Here is an 18,792-nt window from a genome sequence, read left to right on the forward strand (position 1 = left end):
CAATGTATACAATGGGCTATTCACACACATTTTCTTAAACAGCAAACAAGGTCATAGGACAATTGTAATTTTAGGACAATTTCAATTGTCCATACAAGACCAAATAATTATCTTTGAAAGTTTAAAATATAGAGAGAAAAAAATTAAAAAATAAAATACAGAGAGACGTTTTCTAGAATAAAATTAAAAAATAACTTGCCCAACCAAACTGGTCTTTGTCATATTCAGTTGTACCTTACAAAGTTATAATACAACATGTGTTTGTATACACCAGGATATGTCTAGATTCTAGAGCCACACTGTCCAATTTGGTATCCACTAGTTACATATGGAATTAAATTTCAATTAATTAAAAATTACAATTAATTCAAGTTTAAAATTCATCTCCTGGGTTGGATTAGTCTTATTTCAAGTGCTCAATAGTGCCGCTAGTGGCTACCGTACTGGTCAGCACAAATATAGAACACTTCCATCACCACAGAAAGTTCTCTTGGACAGCCTTTTTTAAGAAGAATCCTCAAAAAAACTGGTTAACATTGGATGCTTTGGAGAGGAGAACTAGGTAGCTGGAGAAAATAGATAGGAGATAGGTTTTTCACACCAATGAGACAGGACTTTGCCTGTGCCAGGCAGCACCCTTAATGTTTCATGTTAACTCACTTAATCCTTACTGTACTTCAACATAATTAGTTTCCTTTGTAATCCTATGTATTTTATTTAATTTAGAAACATTATTCTGAAAATGAGGTCACAGGCTCCAGCTGTTTGCTAAAAGGATCCATTTGAATTTTGAACCATGAGCATTTATTACTCATCTTCAAGAAAAAAGCTATTTAAAAAAGCTAAAATACCATTATCTATAAACTAAAACCCAAGAGATTTTACTAAATATTATTTTAAAATACGTCACACAAGTTCAAAAGAAAAAATAAAATGTATCGCTCCTAATCCCATCATGCCACCACCCATAAACCATCTGATACATCCTTTCAGATATGATTTTATGTTTATTTGTGTATAACGATGACCTACGCATCAATTTTATCCATAAGGTAAGAGTTTTGTTGAAGGCAAAGAGTTGGACATTTTAGTTTTGGTTGAATTTTAGTTTTTTTTTTTTTTAAGTACAGTAATAAAGCTTTAAGATAGGACCTGGGTTGGAGTTCTCCCTCTCTCACTTAGGAACTACGTGACCTTGGTAGAAACTTTTATTTAATTTTAAATTTTAAAAAGTTTTAAAATTAAAAAAAAATCACTTGAAATATGAATTTCTCACCTGTAAAAAGTATTTATCCCACAATATTAAGATTTAAAAAAAACTACAAGATATTTTATCTATTAAAATACTGACCTTAGTTAATACTTTATCAGACTCTGTGGTTACATAAGCTGTTGCCCTAAGATGACCCATGTAAAACCCCGAAAGAATTTTTTATAGCAATACTAATATCAGTTCACATAAATACTAAAACTTACTGTCACTGTAATAAGCAGAGCACAGAAAGGTTTCTGTAATTTCTAATTTCTCTATAGCATTTTGTATGAACACATTTAAAATATATAACTAAAGACATTTTAGTTTTAAAGGTTACTGCAGGGCTTCCCTGGTGGTGCAGTGGTTAAGAATCCGCCTGCCAATGCAGGGGACACAGGTTCAAGCCCTGGTCCTGGAAGATCCCACACGCGGAGCAACTTAGCTTATGCGCCACAACTACTGGGCCTGCGCTCTAGAGCCCGCGAGCCACAACTACTGAGCCTGCACACCTAGAGCCCGTGCTCTGCAACAGGAGAAGCCACCGCAATGAGAAGCCTGCCCACCACAATGAAGAGTAGCCCCGCTCGCTGCAACTAGAGAAAAACTGCACACAGCAACAAAGACCCAACGCAGCCAAAAATAAGTAAATTTATAAAAATAAATAAAAGTAAAGATTACTGCAAAGACATGAGTTTCAGAGAAATCTTATGGTCTTATTACTTCTACCTTCCCCAAATAATTTAGCTTTTAAGACTAGCAACATACTACAACTGAAACTTTTTCAAAACAACTGCTTAACTCTTTGCCTGACCTTTCACAAAAATTACTAAAAGTACAAAGGTAGATGAGAGTAAATTCCACGTCTGCAAATTTTTTTTCAATTTCACTACACTGTTTTCACTAGCAAAATATTTTAACTGGCAAATCATATGAATTGACAGGTCTAGAAATCAAATGAGAAGAGGGAGAAGAAGAGTGACCATTCACTTTCTTTAGAAATCAAAGCACAAAGTTCTGGACCAGTTACTGAAGTATGACCAGTATAACTACTTATTTAGTCCTCAAATTTAGACACCAAGGTGACATTTTCTTAAGATTCTACCTTTGGATATCAGTTAGCAAACACTGTAGTACAACAGAAACTAAAAACAAATGTCCACATATTTTCTTTTAGAACTGTAGCAAAATATCTATTAAGTTTATCAAATTAATCTTTCCAAGTCACACAAGGAACACACATTACATGCCTATGGGAAAGACAGTGTCATGGTTAAGAACACACACACTGGAACTTGGCTGCTTTAGTTTGAACTCCACCCCACCACTTATTAGCTCTGTGATCTTGGGCAAGTTAGTCACACAAAGTTACTTAATCTCTCCGTGCCTTGGTTTCCTCATCTGTGAAATAAGAATAATACCTACCTCATCGGTTTGCTGTTAAAAATTAAATGAATATATGTAAAGCACTTAGTAAGGTGCCTGATACACAGTAAGTGCTTTGTGTTAGCCATTATTAAGTTATAAAAATCACCTACATTAAAAATCACTGTTACAGGCTGTGTTTAAAAGATCGTTTTTATTCAGTTGCTTAGAACTCTAAATCTATAGCCCTGGAAATTCAATGCTGGGTAGATTTGTCATAATTCCATAGAAACTTGTTGAACACAGTGAGCCAAAACTACAGCTTCCTATTGTTTCTATGGAAGATGTACCAAATTTCCAACTGGGAAAAACGATCTTACTTTTCTGACCACATTCTCAGGTTCTAGAAGGGACTACTTAGTACTTAAGAGACAAAAGCCATCCTTTCTTTTTTCTCTAGACACGTATAGGGACTTTTAAAGAAACACTAGTGATTTTTACAGTAAGGAGTGGGAAGAGTATCTGTGGGTTATGGGTCATAAGCTTTGTATTTCTTAATAATGGCAAAGAAATGATAAAGTTGGCTATATAAATCTCCTAGCAAAGAGAGGAAAAGGTGAGTACAACTTTGCATGGATACACCTACATGCAGCACACCTATGGAATATTAACTTTATCTAGTTCTTTTTTTTAAAAATAAATTTATTTATTTATTTATTTTTGGCTGTGTTGGGTCTTCACTGCTGCGAGCGGGGCTACTCTTCATTGCGGTGCACTGGCTTCTCATTGAGGAGGCTTCTCTTGTTGCAGAGCACGTCTCTAGGTGCACGGCCTTCAGTAGTTGTGGTACGTGGGCTTCAGTAGTAGTGGCTCGCAGGCTCTAGAGTGCAGGCTCAGTAGTTGTGGTGCACGGGCTTAGTTGCTCCGCGGCATGTGGGATCTTCCCGGACCAGGGCTCTAACCCATGTCCCCTGCATTGGCAGGAAGATTCTTAACCACTGCGCCACCAGGGAAGTCCCCTATCTAGTTCTTCATAACTGACAAATTTTCATCCCTGAATAGTGCATTTGAAAATCAAAACCACTATATCTTATTCCCATTTTTCAGCTAGACTTAGAAATTTCAGTCTTCAAGGTCACACAGATATTAAAATTAGACTATAATTCAGACTCGTTTCCACTTCTCAAAATATTCTCTATGACAAAAATGGAGCAATTCACAGGTACCAGAAGAGCAAGGAAATTTCTAATAGTAGCAGAGAAGGAAAAGAAGAAATTACCATGGCTAGAACAACTACTTCATAGGCTCCTTGTTACATCCAGGACTGCTGGTACTTCTCCTATATTCTTAACCTTATATAAATTAAATAGAATACTTAAAAAAAATTTTTGCATAGAATTTTCTGTCCAAATTGGATTAAGGTTACATAATTCATTAAACATTTCATTCTCTGCAACTTTGGTGTGTAAAACTACGTCTATTTCTAAACTGGACTTCTGTTAAGTCAAATAATTAGGCATAATTTTAATTCAGAGTAAAAAACAAGTGAAATCTAAAATATAAACACCAGAACTAAATTTGTTTGGTTTATGAATGAACTCTGATATACTGGGTTCTTTCTTAAGGCAAAAATATGCATATTAATTTGCAAGGTCTGCTAGTTAATCAATAGTCTTTGGTTAGCCAAAAACCATGGCATTATATAACATATTTGTCAACACGTATTTAAGACTTATTTACTTTTAATAAACTCTTTTCAATACAAAACATGTTCCTAAAGGGTAAAAAAGGAAACATTAGATCAGCTGACCGTCCGAGTTGATTCCATTTATGAATCTAATGTACAGTTTAAAAAATTCAAGAGATACAATGTAAAAACAAGTAAAATTATATACCTTCAATTTAACTAAAGAAACAAAATCTCTTACCTTTAAAAGAAGTACAGGTCAAAAAAAACCCAATAATGAAGAATGCAGAATGAAGATAAAAGCTGCCAAAAACCACGACCCACTGGAGGCACGATGGCCTGCCACCTTCGCCAACTAATATTAAATCTAACTTTGATCTACCCACAAAGTCTAATTTTGACCTAACCACAATTCAAATACCAACAGAATAATAGGAGAGTATTGTTTATCCCAATGTTCAAAACTTTGCCATATTACCTGTTAAGAGGTAAAATGCTTCCTTTAATATACCTATCAAGCTTGTCAACAAGTTTAATATCTGTAAGCCACTTCTTTTATGTGTCTGTGTGTGTTTTGTTGTGGGGTTTTTTGGAAGTATAGTTGATTTACAATGTTTACAATGTTAGTTTCAGGTGTATTAGCAAAGTGATTCAGTTTTTTATATATATATGTATGTATATTCTTTTCCATTATAGGTTATTACAAGATACCTAATACCCTGTGCTCTATAGTACGTCCCTGTTGTTTATCTATTTTATACAGTGTGTATCTGTTAATCCCAAACTCCTAATTTTTCCCTTCCTCCTCCCTTTCCCCTATGTCTGTGAATCTATTCCTGTTTTGTAAATAAGTTCATTTGTATCATTTTTTTGAATTCCATGTAAGCCACTTCTTAACCTAAATGATCTCATACACGCACACTTGAGAAGCACACAATATCAAACTGAAAATGACTGATATTTTACTTAATTTCCGTAGATAAAAATTCCCTGAATGCCTACAAAGGTGGGACAAGCAGAAATAAACCCATTACTCCAGGTGCTTCTGATTATGCCCAGCAAAAAAGTAATAAGGAAACTCCCAAGCTAGCTGAAATAGCAATGAACAAATATGTTTTTTGTAGGCTTTTACAGGGATACCTCAATTGCAGCAAATACTAACCAGCTGCTTAAAAAAAAAAAATCCCACTATTTAAAATTGTCAAAAAGAATTCTAAATGACTAACCTGTGGACAAAGGTGCATTAAAAGTACTTTAAAGTTGCACTTTTCACTAAAAATAAACACTTAAAATTATTTTACATGCATCCTCTGGTTATTATAGTTTCAATCTGGCTTTTGACTTTCACACACTAAGTTTTTAGGTTCCCTACTCCCCAAATTTAAATGCAGTATTGAAATCTCCCTGGGGTCAGCACTAGAAGGAATGCTATACTGCATCATTGACCAGATCACTGGAAATTAAGCTCCTAAAATTTACACTGAACAAGGTATAAAATCACATTTTGTGTAACTCTGTATCCTAAAGAACACTTGGTACAAGGTCCTAAACGTATCAGGAGCTATAAATATTTACTGACTCAAAACAGTCCTTCAACACTTTGTAGTTTTGTTCCCTGTTGTTGAAACAAAACAGCATAGCCTGCAAAACCCAAAGGACCTAAATGTTACTGAAACTTCACAGACTACATTATTGTTTTATTGTTTAGAGGTTTTAGCCTTGCCCTTATTACCAGCTGTAATGCTTTTACTGACGCTGGTACGGTGGGTAGGAGAGTTGATCCAGTCAGAAGTAATATCAGAGCCCATTAAAAGGTTTTAAGTTAAAGTTTTACATATTTATCTTTTATCTATTTAACATTAATGTTCTAAAAATCATTTAACTGTATCAGCAACTTAAGAAAGTTCTGTAGTCAATCTAATTTCCAGGAATATAAATAAACACTGGTACCAATAAAAGAATAAGCAACCAAGCAGAAAATCTGCCTTAAATTCTGGCAACAAGGTAAGGATAGTTTACGTCAATGTAATGAAAAATAAGCATTTTTGTATTCTATAGACCTTTTCATAGCTAGTTTTTTAATAGTTATAAGTCTTTAAAAAGTCAAAACAAATTGGGAAGCCATTATCAAAATCACAAACTACCATTGAAGATATATGAAAATATCTGGCAACCAAGGTCCAGAACTGGTTCCAGAGTATCAAAGGTTTTCTGGTTAATGTATTATGCCTCTAAAGTATCACTTAGATGTGACATTCCTGAAACGGCAACACAGGCCTAGAAGTTTCAGTGAGCCACTGCCGGCAAACCCAAACTATGACAAAGATACTCCCTCCTTTGTACGGTTAACAATCAACTTGGTGCTCTGGGATCAGCTTGCTTGAAAGAAGTTTAAGATGGTGCCCAAACTGGGAGGGAAACCAGCAGAACGGATAAAGAGAAAATCAAATGGAAAATTAACTTTAAAAGTTAAGTTCCTATTTCCAATAAACTGTGCCTGAGGAACCTTCCAGACGATAAAGACAGACTCGGAAGAACAGACGGATCTACACCCACTCGCATTCTCTGAGGCGTGCGCACTGCGCCGAAAGGATGAATGAATGGGAGACAGGCGCGTGTGAAATGCAGCAGGTCCGGCCGGCAACCAGACCGGCAGCAGCTATCCGTAGGCCTCGCTCCTCCCCGTTCCCTCCTCCATGACAGCCCAGCCTCCAGCATGGAGGGGCGAGGACAATGTGATCCCCCTGCTAACCACCACCACCACCCTTCATCCTACTCGCAGAGCTTTACCGCGTGACACGGGGTTCTCCTCCCCACTCCAAACCTTTCTCGCCTCCCCTGCCGCCCACCCCGGCAACTCTCGGACGCGCCGGCGTAACATGCGCTGGCCGCTCTCGGCTCCCCTCGGCGAGGTCGAAGCTTCTCCGCGCACGCCGCGGCACCACTCCCGCCCAACTCACCCTAGGGCTACGCGCGCCCACCGGCTCCCCGGCCCACCGGTCTAAGGAGTCCCGGTGCGCGCCCGCACCCGAGCCCCTGGGCTAGAGCGAGGGAGGGAGACACGGAAAGGCTGCCCCGGGGCTCCCTCCATCTCATTCCAGGCCGGCTCGCCGCCCACCCTCCCTGCGGATCCGGGCGCCAGCTCGGAGACGGCCCAGCGCCCTCCTACCCCGAAGACACAATTCCCACACACCTAGCCCAGGGCCCAGGTCACCCTCCACCCTCGAACCCCCTCGCGGCTCCGCCTGAGGCGCCGCCCCTCCCCCACACCTCTCCGCGAGCTCTCGGGCCCCCACCAGAACGTGGGCTCTACACGCCGTCGCGGCCAACCTCCGGGGCGCCCCCAGTTGTCCGCGGGGAGGTCAGGCCCACGAAGAGGGGGAGGGGGCGGCAAGGGGTAGCGTGCGCGCCCGGGAACGCCGTCCCGCGGGGTCCCCGAGTCCGAAGGGAGACGGAGCGTGCGGGCCGGTGGGGGTGGGGGCCAAAAGCAATACTCACCGGTTCCACAGTCGCCATCTTAGATCGATCTGATCGCACAACCGCTCCTGAAGGGGGGGGGTGAGAGGAAAAAAATGAGATTCAAACCGGATTGGCCGGCTACTGTTCACGTGACGGACGTGTCCGTTTGGCCCCGGCGGCGCCTGCGCAAGACTGCGGCGGCGTGTTTCACAAGAGGCTTCTGGGAAGTGGAGTCTCTCTCCTTCTGTCTTTCTATTTCTCTCTCTCGTTTTCGTTTTTTTTTTCTTTTAGGCAAAGAAGTTTAAAAAAAATAAAAAAGGACTGGTCACGTGGTCGATGGGTACGGTGCGCGGTTCTCGGCGCGGAGGACACACGCGTGCTGGAGGGTGGTTTTCAGTCCTCTGCTCTTCCGCCTGGATAGCTGCTGTCGCACTTACTGCCAGACATGCCTACTGTACCCTTTGTCGCCCTGTCCTCCCATCTTCCCCGAAAGGTTAGGAACCGAAGGCTCAGCATGCACAATAAGGCTTCATTTGCTTAGTTGAGGTCCTAGGACAAGTTGCCTGTGTGTTTATTTAATTTTCTTTTGACTGCACACCATTTTCTCTTAGTTTCATAAAGAGGCGGCGATGGAGAATCGTTGTTTAAGCAGTCAACCCTCCCCGGTACCCCGGCTCCGCTAACGCTGGTGGTCACTCATGGCCATCACTGCCAAAGGGGGTGGCGGAGCCGCCCACAGTACCCACTTGCCACAGGTTGGGGGAGGGGGAGTGCACCCGACAGCGTTTCCTGTTCCAACTCCTGAGATTAAGACCTCAGGGCTAAGGCTTGCGTGGAAATAAAAATCATTTGCAAGTTGGGTCCTCTCGCTTCCACTGTTCTGCTTTAACGTGGTCGGAAATAGCCCAAGTCCGGTGCCAGCCAGGGAAGCCACTCCGGCCCCCGCTGACTAAGCCCTGGATTGACCGTCAGGAGTCGTTAGGCCGGGTCAACTATGACTCTTGACGTTGACTCATTCTCCTTAGGCGAGTGACTTAATCATTCAGTGCCCTAGCTTTTTCATTTATGAAGCACAGATGATAATACACTTACCTCACAAGGGTGTGCTATGCTAATGATTGTAACCAGCTTTGAAAATGAATCGGACTCCCTAAATGCTTCATAATAGTCAACCTCGTGCCTTCCTAAGGATCAGCGGCTTCCCCTAATGTTTTTTTTTAAACAATGTTTAAAATTTTTCTTTTGTGTACTTTGTTACATTATCATGTACACCAATGCAATTTTAAAGTTTCAAAACAAATTTTTTTTTTTTTTTAACTGTAGCTACCCTCCATGGAGACTTTAATGTTCAGGAAAATAGTGTTATATTCACAATAATCACTGGTAATTAGAAATTTATCCCTACAGTGGCATCCTATATTTCCTTTCCCTGTAAGATGCTGTGCTGTCATTTCTCAAGACAGTGTTATTCTGCACAGTTATTAATACAAAAAACAGAGGTAAAGAAATCTAGTAGAGCGCTACTGTAAGGTTTTAATGAGGAAGACATATGATTACTATTTTCCATGCTTCTTAAGAATGTTAACACCAGAAAAATCAGTATAAGCAGGTTGCCTGTGCCTGCCTGCTTACAGTGTTGCTGATGTCCAGAGCTGTGTCATACCTATTACTGACTACATAATGGTCGCTTGAGTTGGCTAACACATAATTGAGGCTGTAATAAGAACTCAAAACCATTGCCTGATCATATGCTTTGGTTCACCTGGATGCCAGACACGATTAATAAAAGCTTTTGACCAGTCAACTCAGCTCTAGTAGGTTTAAAGTAGAAAGAATTCTGAAAACATAAAATAAATGGATAAATGGATTTCTATTTACAGACTATCTACTCTTAGTTAACCTATCCAAAGTAATTACAGTCGATCTCAGTGATACTTTCTGTTGTTTAAAAGTAGTATCCTGTTATCTTCTTTGAAGAGATAGTATAGATGTATTATTTTCCCAGTGCTGCTAGATAATAGAACAAAAGAGATTTAAAATTTAAAGAGATTTCAGTGGGACTGAAAACCAGTGATGTTCTTAAAACTTCCTTTTAATAATAGCTTCCATTTTTTTAACTTTTCTCTTGATCAAAACACACCTCACTTTTGTCAATCATCCTAGTACTTCTACTATACGTATATAGTAGAAGTATATATATATATACTCCTCTTCTTTGGAGCTTAATTTCTGTCCATTTTGTATGAGCTTTGTTGCATGTGTTTTATGACACATTCATGTGTCTTTTCCTAATATTACCATTAGACTCTACCATGTCAAAGACTTGGTGATTAGGTTTTTATCTATGTGTGTATATGGTTGTTTTGCTTTTGCCAATCTGAAATATTTTATTCTTTATTAATCTATTAATCCACAAAAAAGTACATTTGTTACATTACTACCATATTTGTGCTTGTTCTTAAAGAGTAATAAAAAAGATATTTGAAATGGGATATGGTATTGAAACACTATTCTACTTGTTGGAGTTATCTAGTTAATACATAATTAATGGCCCAGCATAGTATCATGGTAACTATTATTTAAAATCCTGGAAAATAAATACATAAATAAATGCCTGGAATGATTGGTTATCATTTAGCATCTGTAAATAGTCATGATCTTTTCTCTACATAATATAATCCTGAAGCTGGTATATTACTAGTCTTTATAGATCTAACTCATGGTAAAGAGACTTTAAATAATTTAATAGAACACATCATAATAAAAACAGCACATCATTTTTATCATGTATTTTGTCATTGGAATTTATTTAGGTTTTCTAGATAATCAAAGTCATTGTTTTGCTGGGCATTGTTCAACTATGGTTCAAACTGATCACATCTGCTATGATCAATCCCTCAAAAATATTACTGCTACACTGTCTAGGATTTAAAAAAAAAACAGGCCTTGGAATTTTAGACATTCTGTTTAAATTAGTTGCCTTTCTTAGACTTGGATTAGTACTAAGCAATCGTTTTTTCTTAAAATGAATAGGTTTTGAGACTGAAGATATGAAATCGCATAATAAAGTAAATGATCCTTAATATTTTAATTTTGGGTATTAACTTTAGATATAATCTAAACCAACCTCTAGTTAACATTAACTTTTTTAAAACCTTTTTCACTCTCTTTTTAAACTTGGTTATACTTTATACTCTAGTTTTTAAATTGTTATTGTCACTTTCTACAGTGATGTTACTTTAGGAAAGACCTAAAATGATGGCTTCAAACAGGATAAATAATCCTTTAAATTACAATTATATAGTTTAGTATTTGAGAGCATGAGCTCCAATGTCAAATTTTCTTGGTTCATAATCCCAATTCTCCCCTTTACTGTAACCACATGCAGATTATTTAGTCTCTTTGTGTTTCATTTTGTCATGAGTTAGATAGGCACAATAACAGTACTTAGCTTGTATGGTTAGTGTGAGAAATGAGTTACTCCATGTAACTTAGAATAGTTCTTAGAATATAGTAAGCACTCAATGTTAACTATAATTACCATGATGTAATATTATATTAACATAAATTTATTATTTCTACTTTTTGTATAGTGTAATATGCTTAAGAATTCTTCTATGCAGAGAACCAACCCCCGCCCATTATCTTTAAGGATATTCCAAGCTTTCAGAGTCAACTATTGATTTCTTATAACATACCACATATTTTTCACATCAATTAATTCATTTGACCTTTATAACAAATATGTGAATTAAACATTATCACCCCCATCTTACAGATAAAGAAACAGACTCAGTAAAGTCGGGGACACAGGCAAGTCCACACAGCCAATGGGTGAGCTGGAATTCAAACCCAATTCTCTTGACTCCAAGATTCTTTCTTCTATACCAAAGCTGCTTTCCTCTGATAGGGTCTTCCAAAATGCCTGTATCTCTTTGAAGGACTTCTAATACTAAGTTCATTTACAAAACTGACAATTCAAGAAGTACTAAGTAATGGGAAATGTGTAAAATTTGAAGGATATTTAGAGGACATGGGAAGCCCAGGCACTTCCTTTCTGGACTGTTAAATCTGTTTGGCATCCTAAGTCATAGATATATAAATAGTTCACTACCCATATAAAGAAGTGTGACTAAGAACAGAAAGGGTGCAGCTAACAGGCCAAAATAAGCACTCATACACCTAACAATTGAGACAGTCACTTCGTTTCTTCCCTGGTTTCATTCAGATCTCTGTTCCAATGCCATCTCCTGAGGGAAGGCTTCCTTGACCACCCTATCTAAATTATCATGCTCCTTACTCTTTATCTCCTTACCCTGCTTTATTTTCTTCAGGCCACTTTATAACTCTAGCTGTAAACCCAGTATTATAGTAAATATTATTTAATTAGTCAGTGGTTGCCTCCACTAGCCAAATGTTAGGTCCTTGATGATTTGTAGGTAGAATGCCAACAAATATTTGGGAAAAACCAAAATTTTTAAAACTTCACAGAATTCTAGCCTTAGGACTAACAATGTAATAGGAAAATTACTATATACCAGGTATCATGTTAAGCAGTTTATGTGCATTGATAATACCTCATTTTATCTTCAAAACAACATTCTGAGATAGATAAGGAAACTGAGGTTAAATAACTTTCCCAAGAACACAGTTCTGTCTTCAGGGCTCTTAACACTATATAATATTGACTAGATTGTAATTGGACTGCCTAATAAGAAAGATAATTGTCTGAAATAATGAGAAATAATCTGCAAAGAGTATGTGGAAAATTCAGGTAAGGAGTATGCTGGGTCAACAATAAGATACTATAAATAAACGTAATTTACCTTTTAAAATTGAAATTAGAAAAAAATTTAAATGTAGTGGGATGAGATCAGTAGCTTTTAGAAATAACCCACAAGATTGTAAACACCCAAAATTCAGAGATTTGTGTGGAACTTCAGGGAAGCATGACTGGATTTTCATTGCTACATACATGAGTAAGTGCTTACATTGAACTTGTCTAAAGAAATATGTTAATGGGTGGGAGCTGGTCTGCTTACCATCTATAAAAGAGGAATCCAGAATGACAATATTTGACCATCTAGTTTTGTTCTGGGGACAGAGTGCCCTGGTGCAAAAATATGGATCTCTGGTCCATTTGGCCCTCATTGGGAACGGTTTCTTGAGGACACCACAACGAATTCTCCTTGTTTTGGTTCCAGGTTTACCAAGCAACCATATGACGAACATATCTTCTGGTATTGATTTGTATATATGTAGGGCTGATATGGATGCATGAATGTCTAGACTAGGTGTATCACTCAGAGTCCATCCTAACTGGCACTAAATTTTTTAGTTTGTTTTACTTACGCTCTATGAGCTTGGCTAAAAGAAAACTACCCCTGTGGACAGGATTTTCTCTGTGTCCTCAGATTGTGATGATTCTCTGAGGAAACACCCATCTACAGGAATGGTCTGGATGGCTACCTTCCCCAGGACTTGCCATGTGCCTTTCTACTCCAACAGCATCTTTGGAGACCTGTGAATTAGAAATTTTGGATTCACCTGCCTCTAAACTCTTATTTTAAGTTCAGAGTTTGAGAGATACCAATCCTCATTCAGGACATTGCTTGGAAACATGGCATGTACTAAAAATTCTCAGATATCACCTTATGTGTTTCAAGTAGCTAATGGAAAACCGTGATTATTGTTTTGTTAAAAATAAGTAATAAAATAATGGTAATAATACTCGCAAGAGAGCCATTTATATCTTTTGAAAAAAATGACAAATCACTATTAAAGACTTACTATTTGGGGAGAGCTTTTGTCAGGTCTGTGGATGCATTTAGTACAAATTGACCAACAGCATTCACAGCTCTGAAACGGAAAGTTAGGAAACAGGGGTCCATACTTTATCGTATCAGTGCCTGAGATTATCAGGTTTTAAGAAGGGGAAAAGGGTTTGATCTAGATATGCATATTAGCAGACTGGATGTACTTAGCTTATAAAAAGTGACTTCTGGAAAATGAAAAAAAATTACTATGCTGGCCAGATTTATGAAACAAACTGTTAGTTTAATTGCCAGGCAATTTATGGAAACAGAACCTTAAAAAAAAAATCTGACCTTGCTTAAAAGTTTTTCCATATAGGCTTATATGCTTTTCCCCCTTGAAAGGTAAGAGAATAGGTTCACATGAGAGTTAAATACCTATTTTATTTTACAGTAAAATAAGGTGGCAAGATAAGTAAACACGATTTTATCCCTTTATTAGAGCTTAATTTTTACATTCTGAAAGAGATTTTGGCAATATATAGGAAAATGTCAGCAGTCATTGTTCAAATTTAAAAACTAAAGGGAAATTATTGTTTTGTTAGTTACAAAAAGGATTAGCTAAATGTAATTAATACTTGAGCAAAGCGATACTTGACTGAAAATATTTAAGTGAAAATATTTAAATATTTTCACTTATTAAGTTTTGTTTATTTTTTTATCTTAAAAAGGAATGTTGGGCTTCCCTGGTGGCGCAGTGGTTGAGAATCTGCCTGCCTATGCAGGGGACATGGGTTTGAGCCCTGGTTCGGGAAGATCCCACATGCCGCGGAGCAACTAAGCCCGTGCGCCACAACTACTGAGCCTGTGCTCTAGAGCCCGCAAGCCACAACTACTGAAGCCCGCGCACCTAGAGCCGGTGCTCCGTAACAAGAGAAGCCACTGCAATGAGAAGCCCCGCAACGCGAGGAAGTAGCCCCTGCTCACTGCAACTAGAGAAAGCCCGCGTGCCGCAACAAAGACCCAACGCAGCCAAAAAAAAACGAATGTTACATTGCATGTCAACTGTACCACAATAAAACATTTTTTTCAAAGAGCTGAAAAAAGAGAGGGTTAAATATAGGAAATTCATGCTATTTTCTGAAACTGCCTAGGGGGTAAAAGTATTTAAAGTACTCATAAAGAAACTTGGAACTATGTTCTTATTTTGGGAGATTAAACCAGATATCTGATAGAAGATAGTATTACTTAAAAGCCTTGTGTTCAGCGCCATCAAAAGAAAAAAAAAAAAAAATCACACCCACACCCAGAGGGGAATTTGTTATTTATTTGCTTTTTAACTTGGAGCTGGACTTTAGCAAAAGATTTCATGTTGATGGATGGGACAACAGCTTAAATTGGTTTGAATCTATAAATTAAACTTCCGTTTTTCAAAATGTAAGGAGGGAATTCCCTGGCATTCCAGTGGTTAGGATTCCACACTTTCACTACCAGGGGCCAGGGATGGATCCCTGGTCGGGGAAATAAGATCCTGCAAGCCGCGTGGCCAAAAAAAAAAAAAAAAGAAAGAAAAAACAAACAAACAAAAAATGTTTAAGGAAACTTGGGGTAGAATTGGAATTTTAAAAATTATTTTATTATTCTTATTGTTATTTTATACTGTTCTTCCCCTTGGTGATTTTTTTCTTTTCTTTTTTTTTGTTTTTTGCCCCTTGGTGATTTTTTAAATGCATTTAATCTTATATAATGGTTTCATTTTAAACACAATATAACAAACAGCATTAAAGAAATTTCTTTTTTTAAAAAAGGAAAATCTTCCCTACTACCCTAATACATCGATATGCCAACATTTTATGCTCTTAGAATTATAGGTCACATACAGTTTTGAACTGTATTTTTCACGTGATCTCTTATTGAGAATATTTTGGACATTGTTTGTAGACTGGATAATACTTTTTAAACATTTTATTTTGAAAAATTATCAAACTTACAGAATAGTTGCAATAGTAACTTTCACAAACCCTTCTAAACTAAACAATCATTAACATGCTGCCTTGTCTCTAAATCTTTCATTAGTTCTGAGCCATTTGAGAGCAAGTTGCAGACATAATGAGCTCTAAATACTTCAACATGTTCCTCCTAAGTATGAAAATATTTTCTTACAGAGCCATAACACAATTAAATCAGGAAATGTAATATTCAACACTTTTATCTAAAATATAATCATCGAATCAATATTCAAATTTTGCCAATTGTTCGAGTAATTAGTTTTATAAAATTTTTTTTTTCCAATCTAGGATCATGCGTTGCATTAGTTGTCATGTCTTTTCAGTTTAATCTGAAACAGTTCCTCAGCTTGTCTTTTGAGACACTGACACTCAAAAGTAAAGGACAGTTGTTTTGAAGAATATCCCTTAATTTGGTTTACCTGATTGTTTCCTATGACAGTTTAAAACTTGATGCTGTTAGGGTTACTGTGGACTTGTTATGTTGATACAACACTTTTAAACTTGTACATTTTTGGCAGAAATTCTATGTAAGTAATAGTGTGTCCTTCCTAGAGCATCACATCAACATTGGTAGCATTAGCGGCCTCAGAATATTTCACTAAGTAGATATATTACAATACCTAATTCTCCATGGTTACATATTCAGGTTATTTCCAGTTTTCTCCTATTATGAATAATGCTCTAATGCATACATTCATGAGAAATTTATTTTCATATTTTAGATAATTACTTCAGGATAAATTTTCAGCAATGGAATTAAATGGTTTATAGAATACAACAAAACTTTCACTTTTTATACATATTGGAATTCATATTGCTCTCCAAAAATGTTGTATCAACTGAACAGGTTACAACAAACATCAGCATTTGGCCTTAAAGGAATTCAAATTTTTTTTATTATATTATATTATACGAATATATTGTTGGGAACTTCCCTGGTGGTCCAGTGGTTAAGACTCTGCACTTCCACTGCAGGGGGCACGTGTTTGATCCCTGGTCAGGGAACTAGGATCCTGTGTGCTGCACGGCATGGTCAAAAAAAAGAGATTCTAATATTGTAAAGGAAGAAAAATCCCATAAAACTAAAATATATATATATAGTTGATGATTTTTGTCACTAGTTTCTGTATTTATTTATTCATAGCCTTTACCTTTGTTCCCCTACTTTTATTTTGGAAATTTTAAAATCTACAAAATGTTGAAACAGTACACTAAACACCTGTAAACCTTCATCTAGATTCTCTAGTTGTTAATCTTTGAATCAGTAAGGATTGATAAGAATATGCATGATAATTGAAAAGTGTATAGCAGCCAATGGGAACTGTCCCTCAAAATTGTGGAAATAGGTAATAGGACATAAAGTCTCTAGGTGCAAAATAGACGGGTAGCCAACAAGGGTACTATTATACCATCAAAAAATCATTGATGGATGATAACGAAGCTGAAGGCAGTTGTGCCAATAAAACATCACAATCTTTTGCCCAATTCCTGGATCTGAGCCAGTTTTCAGACTCAAAATCCATAAGCTGAAGGAGTTGGGTGCCCAGGAGAAAGGAACTATGGCCAGTAATGGGGAAATAATTTTCCCAATTCTTTTCCAAATTAATCTCTGGTCATTTGTTTGGGTAATTGTATACTTTGGAAAAGGGCTACAGCATTGGAGACCTTGGCAGGACATATGTGCACCAGAGGGTGGAAGATAAATCCTACTAAGATTCAGGAGCCTGCCACAAAAATACAATATTGGGGGCTCCAATAGTCAAGAGCATGTCAGGATATCCCATCCAAACTAAAGGACCAACTATTGCCTCTCACATACCCCACAGTGAAAAAGGAGGCCCAACATCAAATACGCCTCTTTAGGTTATAAAGGTAGCATATTCTACATCTGGGATCAAGTGATAAGAAAGGCTGCTAGCTTTGAGTAGGGCCCAGAGGAGAAAGGGCTTTGAAGTAGTATCAGATTGTGGTGCAATCTGACCCTTGGGCTGTATTACCTAGAAGATCTATGATGTTAGCGGTATCAATGGTGGTAAAAAATGCTATGTGGAATTTTTGTTAAACCCCAGTGGGATAATCACAATGCAGGTCTCTGGGGTTCTAGAGCAAGGCCATGACATTTGTAGCAGAGAGTTTTACTCTTGAAAAACAATTTCTGGCATGCTATTAGACCCCGGTAGAAGAAAAGTATGTGACCATTGGACACCAAGTAACCATATGGTGGTAACTACACCGATGAGGTGGGTTCTCTCAGACCTATTTCACCAAGTCACAAGGTTACGCAGCCTAGCAATGATTCGTTATGAGATGAAAGTGGTACATCTGGGATTCAGCGTAAGCAGGACCAGTGGGCACAAGCAGGTGGCATCAGCACCTCTCCTTCAATTTGCACTATGGCTATATGGGAAATTTCTCAGGAACACCTGATGGAAGAGAAAAGTTCAAGCTTGAATCATGGCTGGGTTACCTCAATATGTGGATGCAAGCTAAAAAGAGAAGAGTCACTACAGCCCCATACAGGTGTGGCCTTAAAAAAAAGCTGGTGAGTGGACTTCCCTGGTGGCGCAGTGGCTAAGAATTCGCCTGCCAATGCAGGGGACACGGGTTCGATCCCTGGTCCGGGAAGATCCCACATGCCGCTGGGCAACTAAGCCCATGTGCCACAACTACTGAGGCTGCGGTCTAGAGCCTTTGAGCCACAACTACTGAGCCCACGTGCTGCAACTACTGAAGCCTGCGCACTTAGAGCCCATGCTCCGCAACAAGAGAAGCCACCACAATGAGAAGCCTGCGAACCACAACGAAGAGTAGCCCCTGCTTGCTGCAGCTAGACATAGCCCAAGCAGCAACGAAGACACAGCGCAGCCAAAAAAAAAAAAAAAGCTGGTTAGTGAATTTCCTCCCAAAGGGTACACTGTGCCCTGGGTCCTCCACTTTATGTGGAAAGATAAGTGGCCCAGGGTTAGAACATGTATAAACTCATGTCAGTGGTGAATGGCTTGGCCATCTGGACAGGGACCTGAAGGAAGATTACAAAATTAGAGTCAAATAGGTCTGGAGTAGAGTGGGTAAACAGATGAGTGTGAACACAAAATATTAGGATCTTTGTATCCCATGTTAATGTCCACCAGACAGCACTGATCTTGGAAGAAACATAAACAACCAAGAAAACAAAGTGACTTGGCCACTTGATGGTACCCAGCCTCTGTTATCAGCCACTTCAGTGCTTGACCAGTGGGTGCATGAATAGAATATCCATGGTGACTG

At 38.1% G+C, this 18,792-nt stretch overlaps 1 protein-coding gene across 3 annotated transcripts in view; it reads right to left on the minus strand.

Moving 5' to 3' along the window:
- The window catches only part of EIF4E (eukaryotic translation initiation factor 4E), a 117,881-nt gene that overhangs the window by 39,896 nt on the left and 59,193 nt on the right, over positions 1 to 18,792 (minus strand). For 2 of the 3 annotated variants that reach the window (XM_082461901.1, XM_082461900.1), the window contains one exon: positions 7,803 to 7,849. In XM_082461901.1, coding sequence (XP_082318027.1) covers positions 7,803 to 7,820 — 18 coding nt within the window. In that variant the 5' untranslated portion in view covers positions 7,821 to 7,849. Of the gene's footprint in view, positions 1 to 3,896; positions 3,961 to 7,802; positions 7,850 to 18,792 lie in introns of those variants that run through there. The other variant, XM_082461899.1, reaches the window with a different exon arrangement.

This window comes from Balaenoptera physalus, assembly GCF_965194825.1.
Source record: "Balaenoptera physalus genome assembly, chromosome: 5".
In the NCBI taxonomy this organism is placed as follows: Eukaryota; Metazoa; Chordata; class Mammalia; order Artiodactyla; family Balaenopteridae; genus Balaenoptera; species Balaenoptera physalus.